Source organism: Bos indicus, chromosome 2 (genome assembly GCF_029378745.1).
Source record: "Bos indicus isolate NIAB-ARS_2022 breed Sahiwal x Tharparkar chromosome 2, NIAB-ARS_B.indTharparkar_mat_pri_1.0, whole genome shotgun sequence".
Taxonomy (NCBI): Eukaryota; Metazoa; Chordata; class Mammalia; order Artiodactyla; family Bovidae; genus Bos; species Bos indicus.
Window position 1 is genome coordinate 115,105,344 of NC_091761.1, and position 12,200 is coordinate 115,117,543.

General features: G+C 44.6%; 1 protein-coding gene across 2 annotated transcripts in view; it reads left to right on the forward strand.

Moving 5' to 3' along the window:
- Nucleotides 1–10,728, forward strand: part of RHBDD1 (rhomboid domain containing 1) — a 133,865-nt gene extending 123,137 nt beyond the window's left edge. For both annotated transcript variants that reach the window (XM_019977790.2, XM_019977780.2), the window contains one exon: nucleotides 9,651–10,728. In XM_019977790.2, coding sequence (XP_019833349.2) covers nucleotides 9,651–9,763 — 113 coding nt within the window. In that variant the 3' untranslated portion in view covers nucleotides 9,764–10,728. The remainder of the gene's footprint in view (nucleotides 1–9,650) is intronic.
- The last annotated feature ends 1,472 nt before the right edge of the window (nucleotides 10,729–12,200 follow it).

Sequence of the window (12,200 nt, forward strand, 5' to 3'; positions counted from 1 at the left end):
GCTGGCACGGCCCACTCTGCCTTCTTTGGCCAGCCAATCCTGCTGCCTCATTGGGTGGGATCTTCCATCTTTGTGTGGAGGTCTAAGATGTCCAGTCCAGCTCCCTCGTTGTGCAGACAGGAGCCTGAGACCCTGGAGAGAAGTGAATTGTCCAGAATTCTGGTGGAGCCAGATGCAAGCCCACCGGTAAAGACCTGTGTTCTCTTCCTCAGTGATTCTCAGTCATTTGATACATTGTCTACAGGAGAAACACCTAGGTGGGTTTTCATTAAAATATAGCTTCCTGGGCCCCAAGCACTTAATGCAAAGAATCTCTGGCCTTTAGGATCTAGTAACTCTGCATTTTTAACAAGTTCTTCATTATTGTGCACACAAAACTTAAAGAATCTTTGCAGAAAACCAGACAACTCTCCCATTTATAGATTCTCCAAGACAGGCTAGCTTTGCCCAGACCTCTTGCATTTGACCTCCTGAAGGGCTCTGACTCCTGTCTCCATTGGCCAGCTGCTTGCTTTCTATGGAGACTGTGCTCGTAGCACAGGGCTACTAAAAGGCCTGCGAGGGGAGAATTCAGTCACAGCTGAACTCTTTTATGATGATGCCCTGGCAGGTGGTGAGCTGCCCGACCAGAACCCTGTGTGTCTCGAGAGGAGGCTATTTAATATCTTTTTGAGCTCAATTGATCATAGTTTAAATAATCTCATACCCATTTCCCTCTCCTTTTAAAACATAATTAAATTATAAGTTGCTCAGGCCTTCCCTGATGGCTCAGCGGTAAAAGACTCTTCCTGCCAATGCAGGAGACATGGGTTTGATCCCTGATCCAGGCAGACCCCATGTGTCATGGAGCAGCTAAGCCTGAGTGGCATAACTGCTGAGCCCGGGAACCGCAACTACTGAAGCCCGTGTGCCCTAGAGCCTGTCATCTGCAACAGGAGAAGCCACCACAACTAGAGAGCAGCCCCTGCTTGCTGCCACAACCAAAGGAAAGCCCGCGCAGCAACGAAGATCCAACACAACCAAACGTAAAAATTAAAAAAAAAAGTTACTCAAAGATAACCCCATGACCAATAGACAAAAGGAGGCGTGGGATCCAGGCTCCAAGGAGCCACCAGAAGTCCCATCCTGCTTGTCCTTTCCCCACCGTGGCCCGTCTTAACTTCATCAGAAAGTCCAGGCAATGAAGACAGTGGAAGGCCTCCTCTGTCTGCGAGATAAAGATGAGAAGTCAGAGCTGACAGAGGAGAGGAGCCAGAGACTTTAATAGGTAACCATTTGGCCCTTGAGATTCCCTGCAGGCAACGAAGATGCAGGCCAGGCAGGAGGTTCAGGGCAGTGGCCCCCCACTTTGAGGTCCTGCTAGGGCCCTGTTTGCGGGCAGGTGTGGGATCTCCATCAAAACATCCAGAGAGGCTGCAGCCGCCCCTCCTGGGCAAGTCAGGCATGTTGGTCTTGGAGCTTCAGAGAAGAGTGTGGGATTTTATCTTTCTGAAAGGCCTTCGTCTTTTATCTAGCATTGTCTGTACTCATGTATATGTATGTGTGCATGTGCCTGTATGTGTTTTTTTTTTTTTTTTATCAGAACTCTCTGCCCACAAAAAGACTTCCTTATTCAGCTTCCTTTTTTCTGTTGTGAAGTATGTTCTCCAATCTGTCCCTTCAGACAGAGCTCATGTCCGGTTTCTCTCTGCCATCCCAGACAGGCATGTGGGACCTTGTGGTACTAGGCAATGAGGGTATGGGAGCAAAGGGAGGCCTGCTTCTAGTTTTCCAAGAATTTTCTCATATCTGTCCAGTGGATATTCTTAGATGATTTTGAATTTAAAAAAATAAATAAAGATGCAGTCCCAGAGTGTATGGAACTGGGAAAGATATTCTTGGAGACAGTTAACCTCAGTTTGCAGAATCAGCTGAAGTCACTGAGTAAACTCCATCTGAGGTACCTCTAGATTGGTGAGCATTCTGTTTTAGATGCTCAAAGATCAAAGAGAATTGATCAGTGCTTTAGATCAAAGAGAATTGGAAACATCCTAAAATTTGAAACATTTACATATTCAATGTATATCAATCATTGTATTGACTTTAATACTAAAGAGATTTTTACTAAAGGGATTTTATGTATAAATATATATAAAAGGTGCTTGAAGATCATTCCTAATTTCATTAAAATCCCTCTTGATAAAGTGTTAAGATGATGACAGAATTGTGAAAGGATTACAGACAGATTGGTTTAAAAAAATGGAAAATCCCTTTAGTGTGAAAATCTACATCCATTTGTTTAAAGTAATACATACCTCATGTTACAGTGGTTCCTAATGGGAGACACTTTGCTCCTCAACCTCTCACTCTATCTCTCTTCTTTTAAAAATTTATTTGGCTGCACTGGGTCTTGTGGCATGCAGGATCTGGTTCCCTGACCAGGGATTGAACCCAAGCCCGCTGCATAGGGAGCAGAGTCTTAACCACTGGACTACCAGGGAAGTCTTCAGCCTGTCTGTTTGCTGCTCCTCCAGCCTATTGAGAATTATTTCATAAGAACTTAGAGGCTGTTCTCTGTTTAGAAAATACATGATGTAGTTAATTACCAAGGATGACATACACAACTGGACCTCTTGCCTAAAACCTTGTCAAGGGAGATCCTAATTCTAGTTACTTTGTTATCCAGAAAATCTTGCTGTTTGCAATGAGGCTTATCTACAGCAGAAGGTAACATTTTCCCACTGCATTCTAAACAGACCCTGCCTCCAAATCAAGTGTAAAAGCAATAGTATTGTTCAGGTTTACAGAGTCTGGTTTCAGAATTAAGACAACTGACACACTGCATGTCTGGAGCAGAGTAGAAATAAACATGAATTTGACTTTGGACTCAGTTCCTGACCAAACTGTGTGGCCATGGCAAGTTCCTTAAAATCTTTAAGCCTCAATTTTTCTATCTGTAAAACAGACGAACTTCTACTCAGAAGAATAAGTAGAATAAAAACTACGTAAAGCAATATGGTGAATCTCATAAACATAATGTAAAATGAAGCTACTCACAAAGGGTACATATTGTATGAATCCACTTGTGGACAAAAATAGACAAATCTCTGCTGTGAGAAGTCCGTGGACCACTGCTGGGAGGGAGCACATGGAGGCTTGTGAGTGCTAGAAATACTCTTGTGTTTTGGTCTGGATGTTGCTTCCATATGTTCTGTTCATGAAAATTAATCAAGTTGTACACTTTTTCAAAGGCAGGGAGAGTAAGTAGGGAAAGCCTGTAGCAATTGCCCAGAAAACACTATCTCCCCCTGGACTTTCTCTCTCTCTCTTTTTTTTTTTCTGCTTCATGACATGTGGTGGCTCAGTGATAAAGAATCTGCCTGCGATGCAGGAGATACAAGAGATGAGAATTTGACCTCTGCATCAGAAAGATCCCCTGCAGAAGGGCATGGCAACCCATTCTAGTATTCTGGCCTGTAGAATTCCATGGAGAAAGGAGTCTGGAGGGCTGCAGTCGATGGGGTCGCAGAGTCAGACACGACTGAAGCAGCTTAGCACACATGTGGGATCTTAGTTCTCCGACGAGGGATCGAACCTTTCCCCCCTGCATTGGAACCTGGAGTCTCAACCTCTGGACCACGAGGGAAGTCCTGGACTTGGTCTTTTTGTTTCAGAGCTCAGACATTGCATTGTCTATATTGCAGAAAACTCTAGATCTGACAAAGTAGACCCAGTATTTTGGATTACTCAAATTGTGACTGAATTATATATAGCCTGTTGATTTTAAGTCAGTTGTGGCCAGTTAAGGTCCCCCAAAGTAGCCAACTAGAACAGGCAGAGAAGTACAACAGAGAAAGTAGTAACTGAGTTGATTTCCATTCAAAGCTGCTCATTTTGGGATTCCAGGTACTGTCTCAGAACTAAGAAATTCCTACTCCGGTTACTTGATTGGTTTTTGTTGTTGTTCAATCACTAAGTTATTTTTGATTCTTTGCAGCCCATGGACTGAGCACGCCAGTCTCCCCTGTTCTTCACTCTTTCCTGGAATTTGTTCAAATCCATGCCTACTGAGTCAATGATACTATCTAATCCTCTGCATCCCCCTTCTTCTGCCTTCAGTCTTTCCCAGCTTCAGAGTCTTTACTTTTTCAACTCATTGGTTGAGGAGTAGAAATGTGAATTTTTCTCTCTCAAGTCACACCTGTTAATACGTGTTACATTTACTATAAACCATAATGAAACTTCCATCTGTATGAAAATTATGAGACTTTAAGTGATTTCAAACTCTTTTTAGAGATGGACAGATGGATGGATAGATAGGTCATTGTAATTAGTGACTCAAACAATAGAGTGGTCTTATTGTCCTTGGGCGCCTCCCACTTTCAAAGAATATCTTGCAAATTGTTGCGCTTGGGATTTCTTCCAGGCCTTTTTGGTCGTAGTAAATGATTTAGCAACTGTGCTATCAGAAAGCGTTTTGTAAGCTTTAGAATTCATGGAATTCTAATCAAGTAACATTTTTGAAAGAGAGACTATGGGTCCCATGCTACTGCCCTCATTTGACAAAGGAGAAGAACATTTAGAGGTTTCTTGATTTAAAAAAAATTTTTAAGTGATTGCCTCCATGGGTCCCTGATTTAAGGGAAAGATACACCATCCTGCGACTTCACTTTAGTATAATTTCACTGAATGGCCTAGAGGGCTCATCAGATCATGGCAGCATCTATGAATACCAGCAAATTAAGCATCTCTGTTTACAGGAATGGTGAACAGTAGGGAAAAGGGCCATCAACTCACAGCATTCTTTTTAGCAATTCTTATGTGGATGGAATTGCTTCTCCTCCCTCAGATGTAAAACGCAGAGGTTACTGCATTATACATAACCGTAGAGAACTGAACATTTTTCCATCAAGAACCACAAGTCAATAAATCTTATGATCTCACCATTGGTGCCATAATTGAGCTAAATCTTCTTAAACCAGGCACTGTTCCTGAGGTTCTTTGAAGCATGCTCACTCTTTCTTTCAGTAAAATTGAGGGCTGACCTCCATTTACAGGAGCACAGAAGCAAGGCTCATAAATACTAATATTCTGTACCAAGTTCATCAGAGCGAGGCCACTTCACCTAAGTCTGTAAACGTTCAATGCATGGTTTTACTCAGCAGAGAAAAGAAGGTCGCCAACTTTCCCAAAGCCTGTAAGGCTCCTTCTGGTTACAAAAGTGGGGCTCACGAATTACCCTTTTTGTATCTGTTTCTTGAAGGGCAAATATTTAATAAGTAGTGACCCCACACTTTGTACAAAACACTCCCAGTTGTTCCTCAAACAGAATTAGGCTCTATCTTTTAAAAAATTTTGTATGTATTTTTGACTACACTGGGTCTGCGCTACTGCACACAGGCTTTCTCTAGTTGTGGCTAGCAGGGGCTACTCTTTAGTTGCAGTGCATGGTCTTCTCGTTGCAGTGACTTCTATTGTTGCGGAACATAGGTTCTAGAGCACAGGCTCAATAGTTGTGGCACACAGGCTTGGTTGCTCCTGGCATGTGGGTCTTCCTGGACCAGGAATCGAACCTGTGTCCCCTGCATTGGCAGGTAGATTCTCAACCACTGGACCACCAGAGACTTCCTGGGCTCTTATCTTTTAAGAAGTCATTGGTAATTTTATTTTATATCTGTCTTTGTCAATGATAGTAACAAGCAGACATTTAACCCGTGATTCTCACTGATGTTACAGTTAAAAGTCCCAGCGGCCATTGGCCATCAGGCACTAACTGCATGCTTGGCACTCAGCGTTTTATATGCATCATCTCTTCTTATCCTCTCAACAACCCAACAGAGGAGGTACTGTTACTATTCCCATTTTATAGATAAGAATACTGAGGCTGAGGGCCAGTAACCTTGCTCAAGGATATATAACCATACATGGAGGAGGCACAATTGAATTCCAGTCGTCAAACTCCAGAGTTGTAGCAAGGACCCTGGCAGTCACCTTGCTCCTCAGCCTCACCTGACAAGTGACCCAACCAGAGCCTGATGCAGTGAAGTTTTCCCTCGGGTGTCCCCGCAGCTGTACGCAGGGCTGGAAACATCTCCCGTTTCCAGTCACCCACAGGGACCTCTTCTTTTACCATCCAGTTTAGATCTTTTTCTGTGTGCTCAGGCTTTCCAGGTGGCCCTAATGGTAAAAAACCTGCCTGCAGTGCAGGAGACATAATGAGACATGGGTTCAATCCCTGGATCGAGAAGATGCCCTGGAGGAGGGCCTGGCAATCCACTCTAGTGTTCTTTCCTGGAGAATCCTGTGGACAGAAGAGCCTGATGGGCTACAGTCCATAGAGTCGCAGAGAGTCGTACACAGCTAAAGTGACTTAGTACATATGTAATCAATATAAGTAGATATTAAAAGCACATTTCTTAAGACCCTTTGAGAAATAGCTTCAGAGGATCCTGGAGTCTAAAGAGAGAAGTGATAGATCATGTGACACAAGAGGAAAACACAGAAATGGGTTAAAAAACAAATGAAAAAGTGTAGATTTGGAAAATAGAGCTCAGCTGAGACTGAGCATAGCAGCTGAGAGGCACTGACCTAAAGTACAGATGTGATGAATAGGATGGGTGGGTTGCCATCTGATACCAAATACTCAATTGCCTTTAAAATATCACAGATTAATTTAGACTTGAAAACTTTCCAAGAAAATTAACCACCAGCATTAAGAAGAATGGAGTTCAAAACCTGAAATGAAAGGATTAAGTCATTCTTCAGACAATAGGGTGGCTTTGATAAATCAGAAACACTGCGTTTGAAGGACTTAAAATATCCATGAAAACATCCAAGTCAGGCATTGTTGTCATTGTTATTTTGTGGTTGCTATACCAAAGGCCTTCCGATCCTAAAAAAAAAAACCCAACCACTCCAGCAGTCAGTAGAGTTTAAGGGGACCCAAAGTGGGAACTTTGTGGTGGCTCAAACAGTAAAGAATCTGCCTGCAATTCAGGAGACCTGGATCGGGAAGATCCCCCGGAGAAGGGAATGGCTCCCACTCCACTATTCTTGCCAGGAGGATTCCATGCTTGGCATGCTACAGCCCATGGGGTTGCAAAGAGTCGGATACAACTGAGTGACTAACACTTTCCCTTCTGTGTGGGAACTTTGTGGCCACATCTGTGATGACAGCAGAGTCCCATCAAGTTGAGGACTTAGGCTGGTTCTTCTTTTCCTCTTTTCAAATAGTGAGCTCCCCACATATCCATACAGGAAAGGGACTCTCTGGGTTTGGGCAGGAGGATAAGGTAGAAGGAAAAGATGAGATGCTTAACATACTCGGTGTGTTAGAAGGAACAGTGATACAGGATTGCGGGAAAGGGGAGGAGAACGCAAACTGCAGTCAGAACACCTGGGTTCAAGTTTGGCTTCCTCTCGTGCGAGCTTCACGACCTTAGGTTTGCCCTTAACTCTCCCTGAGCCTCAGTCTCCTCCTCTGTAAGGCTGGCTTCATGAAATTAGGAATAAAAACTAACTGAAATAGGATACCTCACAAGGCTCTCATGAAGGAGTGATTATTTGTTCCTCTCTTGATGTGAGTTTTCTACGTGGGCACGTGGCATTTCTGCCCTTGGCTCAGCCCTGGTTCTCCTCCAGTGCCCCAAGCGGGGGTCCAGAGAGCTTTTGTGCGGGCTGCCCACTTTGAGAGCTGGACCCCTGGAACCTTCACAGTCTGTCCTCTCTAATTCCTCCCTTCGAGGAACAGCTTTTTTCTCTTGGACACTGTGAGTCCCCTTGGGCGTCTGAGCATCTTTCAGCATCTGTGGGCTCGCGCCCTGTGGCCCAGAGTCAACATGCCACGTTGAGCTCTCTTCTGACTCTGCCCACAGCCCAGGCCTCCCAGTTCCCTGCCCAGCTGGAATGGGCTGTCACACACTGGTCCGTGCTCATGAGTGCAATTAAGGATGGACTTGTTAAAAACAACTGTCAGAGGAAAAGCAGGATTTGGATCTTATTGTATAAAGCAATTTGAAGCCATAAACTAATGGTAATTGGATTCATGAGTTTCTCTGTAATTTCAAAGTGTTTACCACTTTAAACAGAGAGAAAGCCCTCTACAAATGTATATGGAGAAAGCTGTATCCAGTAAAACTTTTGCTCTTATAGGAGTCATAGAATCTCTATGGTAAAAGTGTTCTGTGTCTCGAAGTGGAGTTTACCCAGTGGGAGTGAGTGCTGGGCTTGGCCCACCCCGTTCACTTTTGGGTGGACTAGTCAGAAAATGTTACAGGAGGTCTGGGAAGGGTGATTCCCTCATGTCTCAAAAGGAAAGGAGAACCACATATGGGTGAGTCTTGGGGTCTCTATCACAGTGTGGACCAAAAACTGCCTTCTTAGAATTTTCTGTCTGACCGCTGAAATTCTAGTTGTAGCTCAGCAAACTGACCGTTAGCTTCACACTGCTTTCTGTATCATCTTTTCATCATAGGTTTAACAGTCGCCACATCAATATATTGACCTGTCAACATCGACACTCGGAGCGTGAGCAGGAGGGATCAGCTGTTCACTTGTTTTCCCTCGTGGCTCCAGCCCCGTTGCCCACCACCCAGCCTTCATGGCTCGGCCAGGACTTCCAGTCTCAGTTGTGTCAGAACCTCAGAGGGCAGTGTTGAGCGTGGCGGTCTGGCTGTAACATATAGAACTTTTGATGGATGTAGGTAAGGGGAGCAGGCCTTTCAAAGTGAGCTCACAGAGTTAGCAGAGGCTCAGAAGGGAAAAAGTACAGTCTTTTTGATCCACATGCTTAAAAGTGAATCTACTATTTGTCGGTATCCATCAGTGATGCCCTGCACGGTTGCCTCATCGTGAACGTTAAAGCTCTTTTATTAGAGTTAGGTTGCTGGTTCCTTGAGATCAAGGACTGTCTGTTGTTATTCCTTTATTACCCACCCCCAACAATGCCTGGATCTTCCCATTGTCTTTTGTTTTTAATGCAGTAAACTGAAGTGCTTCTATCATTGCAGATGATTTTCTTGGTCTGTTTGCAGCGCCAAGAAACTCTTTTCAGTAATGACTTCCATGGTCCTTCATATGATCTTCGCAGATTATGCCTGTATTTTTGTCTGCCTGCCCCAATACTGGTCATTATGGTAACACAGCCTCTGCTCTGTGGGCCATGATGCCCTGCGGGTGTTGTGCATCTCAGGCAGGTGTGATTCCCACTGGCTGGTGAGGTTCAGGAGATAGCAGGTTAGAGGGAGGGAAAGGGAGACCCTCAGACTCATCGGGAAACACCTCCGACACCTCACCATCTGGTGAGGACGTTACAGATAGTGACAAAGTTATTTCTGGGCATTAAGAAAAGATAAACTAAGCCCTTGAGACATTAGGGAAATTAAATGATGCAAATTATGGAGCATGGTCGGCGGGGAAACAACATAGAAATGGGAGGATTGTCAAGTTTCAAAATGAGTCAAATTAGCTTCATGGACTGGACCTCACTAACACGTGTACTCGATGTCACAATGTCACATTGACAGCTGCAGCTGAAATGTTTGTTCTGTCTCTGTTTCGTGCTAAAGATAACGCCCAAGCCATTTCCCCCCACCCTTGGAATCTGGGATGCAGAGCCCTGTGAGTGTCAGAACAAGGGCAGTGCTTGACGACCTTGTGCTCTCTCTCTTCAGGAAATCGCAGAAGCAGCCCCCCGGCCTATGGGTTCCGTCTCTCACCAGAAGAAGAAATGAGGAGACAGCGGCTGCACAGATTCGATAGCCAGCGAGGCGACCCAGCCTTGTGAACAAACATGGTCCAGTTGTGCAGTACTTACCCCCAGACCCTCCGTTTTGTACAAAAGCAGAGCGGGCACATCGCCATCCCAGTTGCTCACACCTGCAGTGGCCTGTCATCCTACGGCCACCATGAGTCCAGTTGATGTCTTGAGCTGGTTGATGTCTTGAGACCAGGCTTGTTTTGACAGCCCCCAGCTCTCTGGGAATGGTACTTCCGACCTTGTTCTCTTGCAGACAGGAGCTTGGGCGTCTCCACTTGGGGACCAGTCTCCACGCTCCCTTCTCTCACTGTTGACTCAGTGGAGGCCCTGCCTTGTTATGTCTTTGAAGACCTTGACCTTTGCCAGGAGGTTTGTGTTCACCAGCCCAAAAGATCAGGCCCCCCTCCTGCTCAGTGCCCAACTTGGCAGGAAGTGGGGAGCCATCCCTCATCCTCCTGGCATGTTGCCATGGTGACTTTCCAGGCATTGGATGTAGCCATCATTGCAGGATGTCGTCCTGGCCTCCCTTGCCCAGGCGCCTCGGTTCCTGGGGCCCCCACGTCTGAGTGGTGTCTGCAGTGAACCTGCTTTTCTCTGATGCCCCTCTGCCTTCCCGGATGTGTTAGTGGAAAAGCTTAAGTGAGACCTTGGACAGGAAACCAGTTCCACACTCCACGACCCGGCAGGTGGCACCAACAATCCAGCTACAAGAGCCTCTCCAGGGATGATGTCACATCCTGGAGATGCAACTTGTATTGAACTAACCAGCAGAGCAGCAGCAGGTGCCACATGCAGAAGAGTGACCAGCAGCTTGGTCACAGAGAAATCCTTCCTGAGGAAGTATTTTTTTTTCTCATAAAAGTGCCTTTTAATTGACCACTGTAACAGCCACCCTCCAAGACACTCCCCAGCACACAGACCGCAAGTCACTTAAGACGTCTTTCCTGGTGCTTGAGTTTCATGAATAAAAGGAAAAGGTCAAATATCACTCATGTCTTATGTCACTGAGATATTTATATTTAAAAAGTTAGAAGCAGAAAAGGATCTTCCTCTATGGCTTTATCTAGCATTTATATAGTTTTCTGATTATGAAAGTAATATATATACCTTGTATATGCATAAAGCCAACATCTGACAGGAAATGCACCCACATATTAACAGGTTATTTGGGAAAGTGGAGTGCATAGGAGTTTGCTTTCTGTTTTTCACAATTTTATATTGTTCTCTTTTTAAAATGCGTGTATATGTATATATGTGTACTACTTTTGCAGCAGGGAAACTGATTTATATAATAATAAATGAAGAAATATATAATCAGGAAAATGGACTCAAGAATAAGAATTGTGTCTCTGTTGATAAAATTTACAATATAAACAGAAATACAAAAAAATACATACGCAATTTAAAAATCACCTGTGTCTCCACCAGGGTCAAGACTTTAAGGATGTTGCTTTCTCAGTCTTTGTTTCACAGATTTGGAGCATGCCAACTATGCAGTTTTGTGCCTGGTTCCTGACCTCAGCTGACCTGGGTGAGCCTCTGTCACCTGCATGTAAATGAGCTAACAAACCATGTGAGACCGGGAGCACTTTGACCTGCCAGCTGGAACAGTGTTACCTGAGCTCCTCAGCTTAATTTATGACTGATACAAAGTGACATGCAGCACATTTATAGTATGAATTGTATCTCTGAGTCTTGCAGCTCCAAACATTTTAAAATTGAAATGTTTAAGCCAAATGTCATTCCTCTTCTCCCAAACTCTTCGAAGTTGTTTCCCATGACCTCTGCTGGCGATGCGTGCATGCTAAGTCGGTTCAGTCATGTCCGACTCTTTGTGACTGTAGCCCACCAGGCTCCTCTGTCCCTGGGATTCTCCAGGCAACAATACTGGAGTGGGTTGCCATTTCCTCCTGCGGGGGATCTTCCCAACCCAGGGATCAAACCCAGGTCTCTTACGTCTCCTGTTTTGGCAGGTGGGTTGTTTACCACTAGCGCTACCTGGAAAGCCCCCTACTGGGAATAACCTCATTCTTACGCTCCATCTTCTGATAGCACATTGTAAAGGTAACTCTGACATTTATGTTTGGCTTTATGATTATTTGTATACAACTGTAGAAAGACATGCCTTCTACACAGGAGCACAGCTTATGAATGGCTGTGGAATGAGGTCTTGTTAACTCCGCACTTTGCAGCTCTCTCACTGCATCACCCAAAGGCTGGCCCCTGCCTCCCAGTAGAGGCTTATTCAGTGTTGGTTTCTCACCAGAGTGTTTTTTCAATGCAGTAAAAAGTCCAGCCACTGTATATGGAGGTATTTATATTTTTTATGGCTGTCAAGTCTAGTAATAGTAGCTCCTTGCTCTGTTTCACTTGTCAGATGTAAAGACACCAGAATTGGATTTCAAATGGTGTAACTGTAATAAGCACATCTTATTTATGGAGTGGATTATCACTAAACTTTACA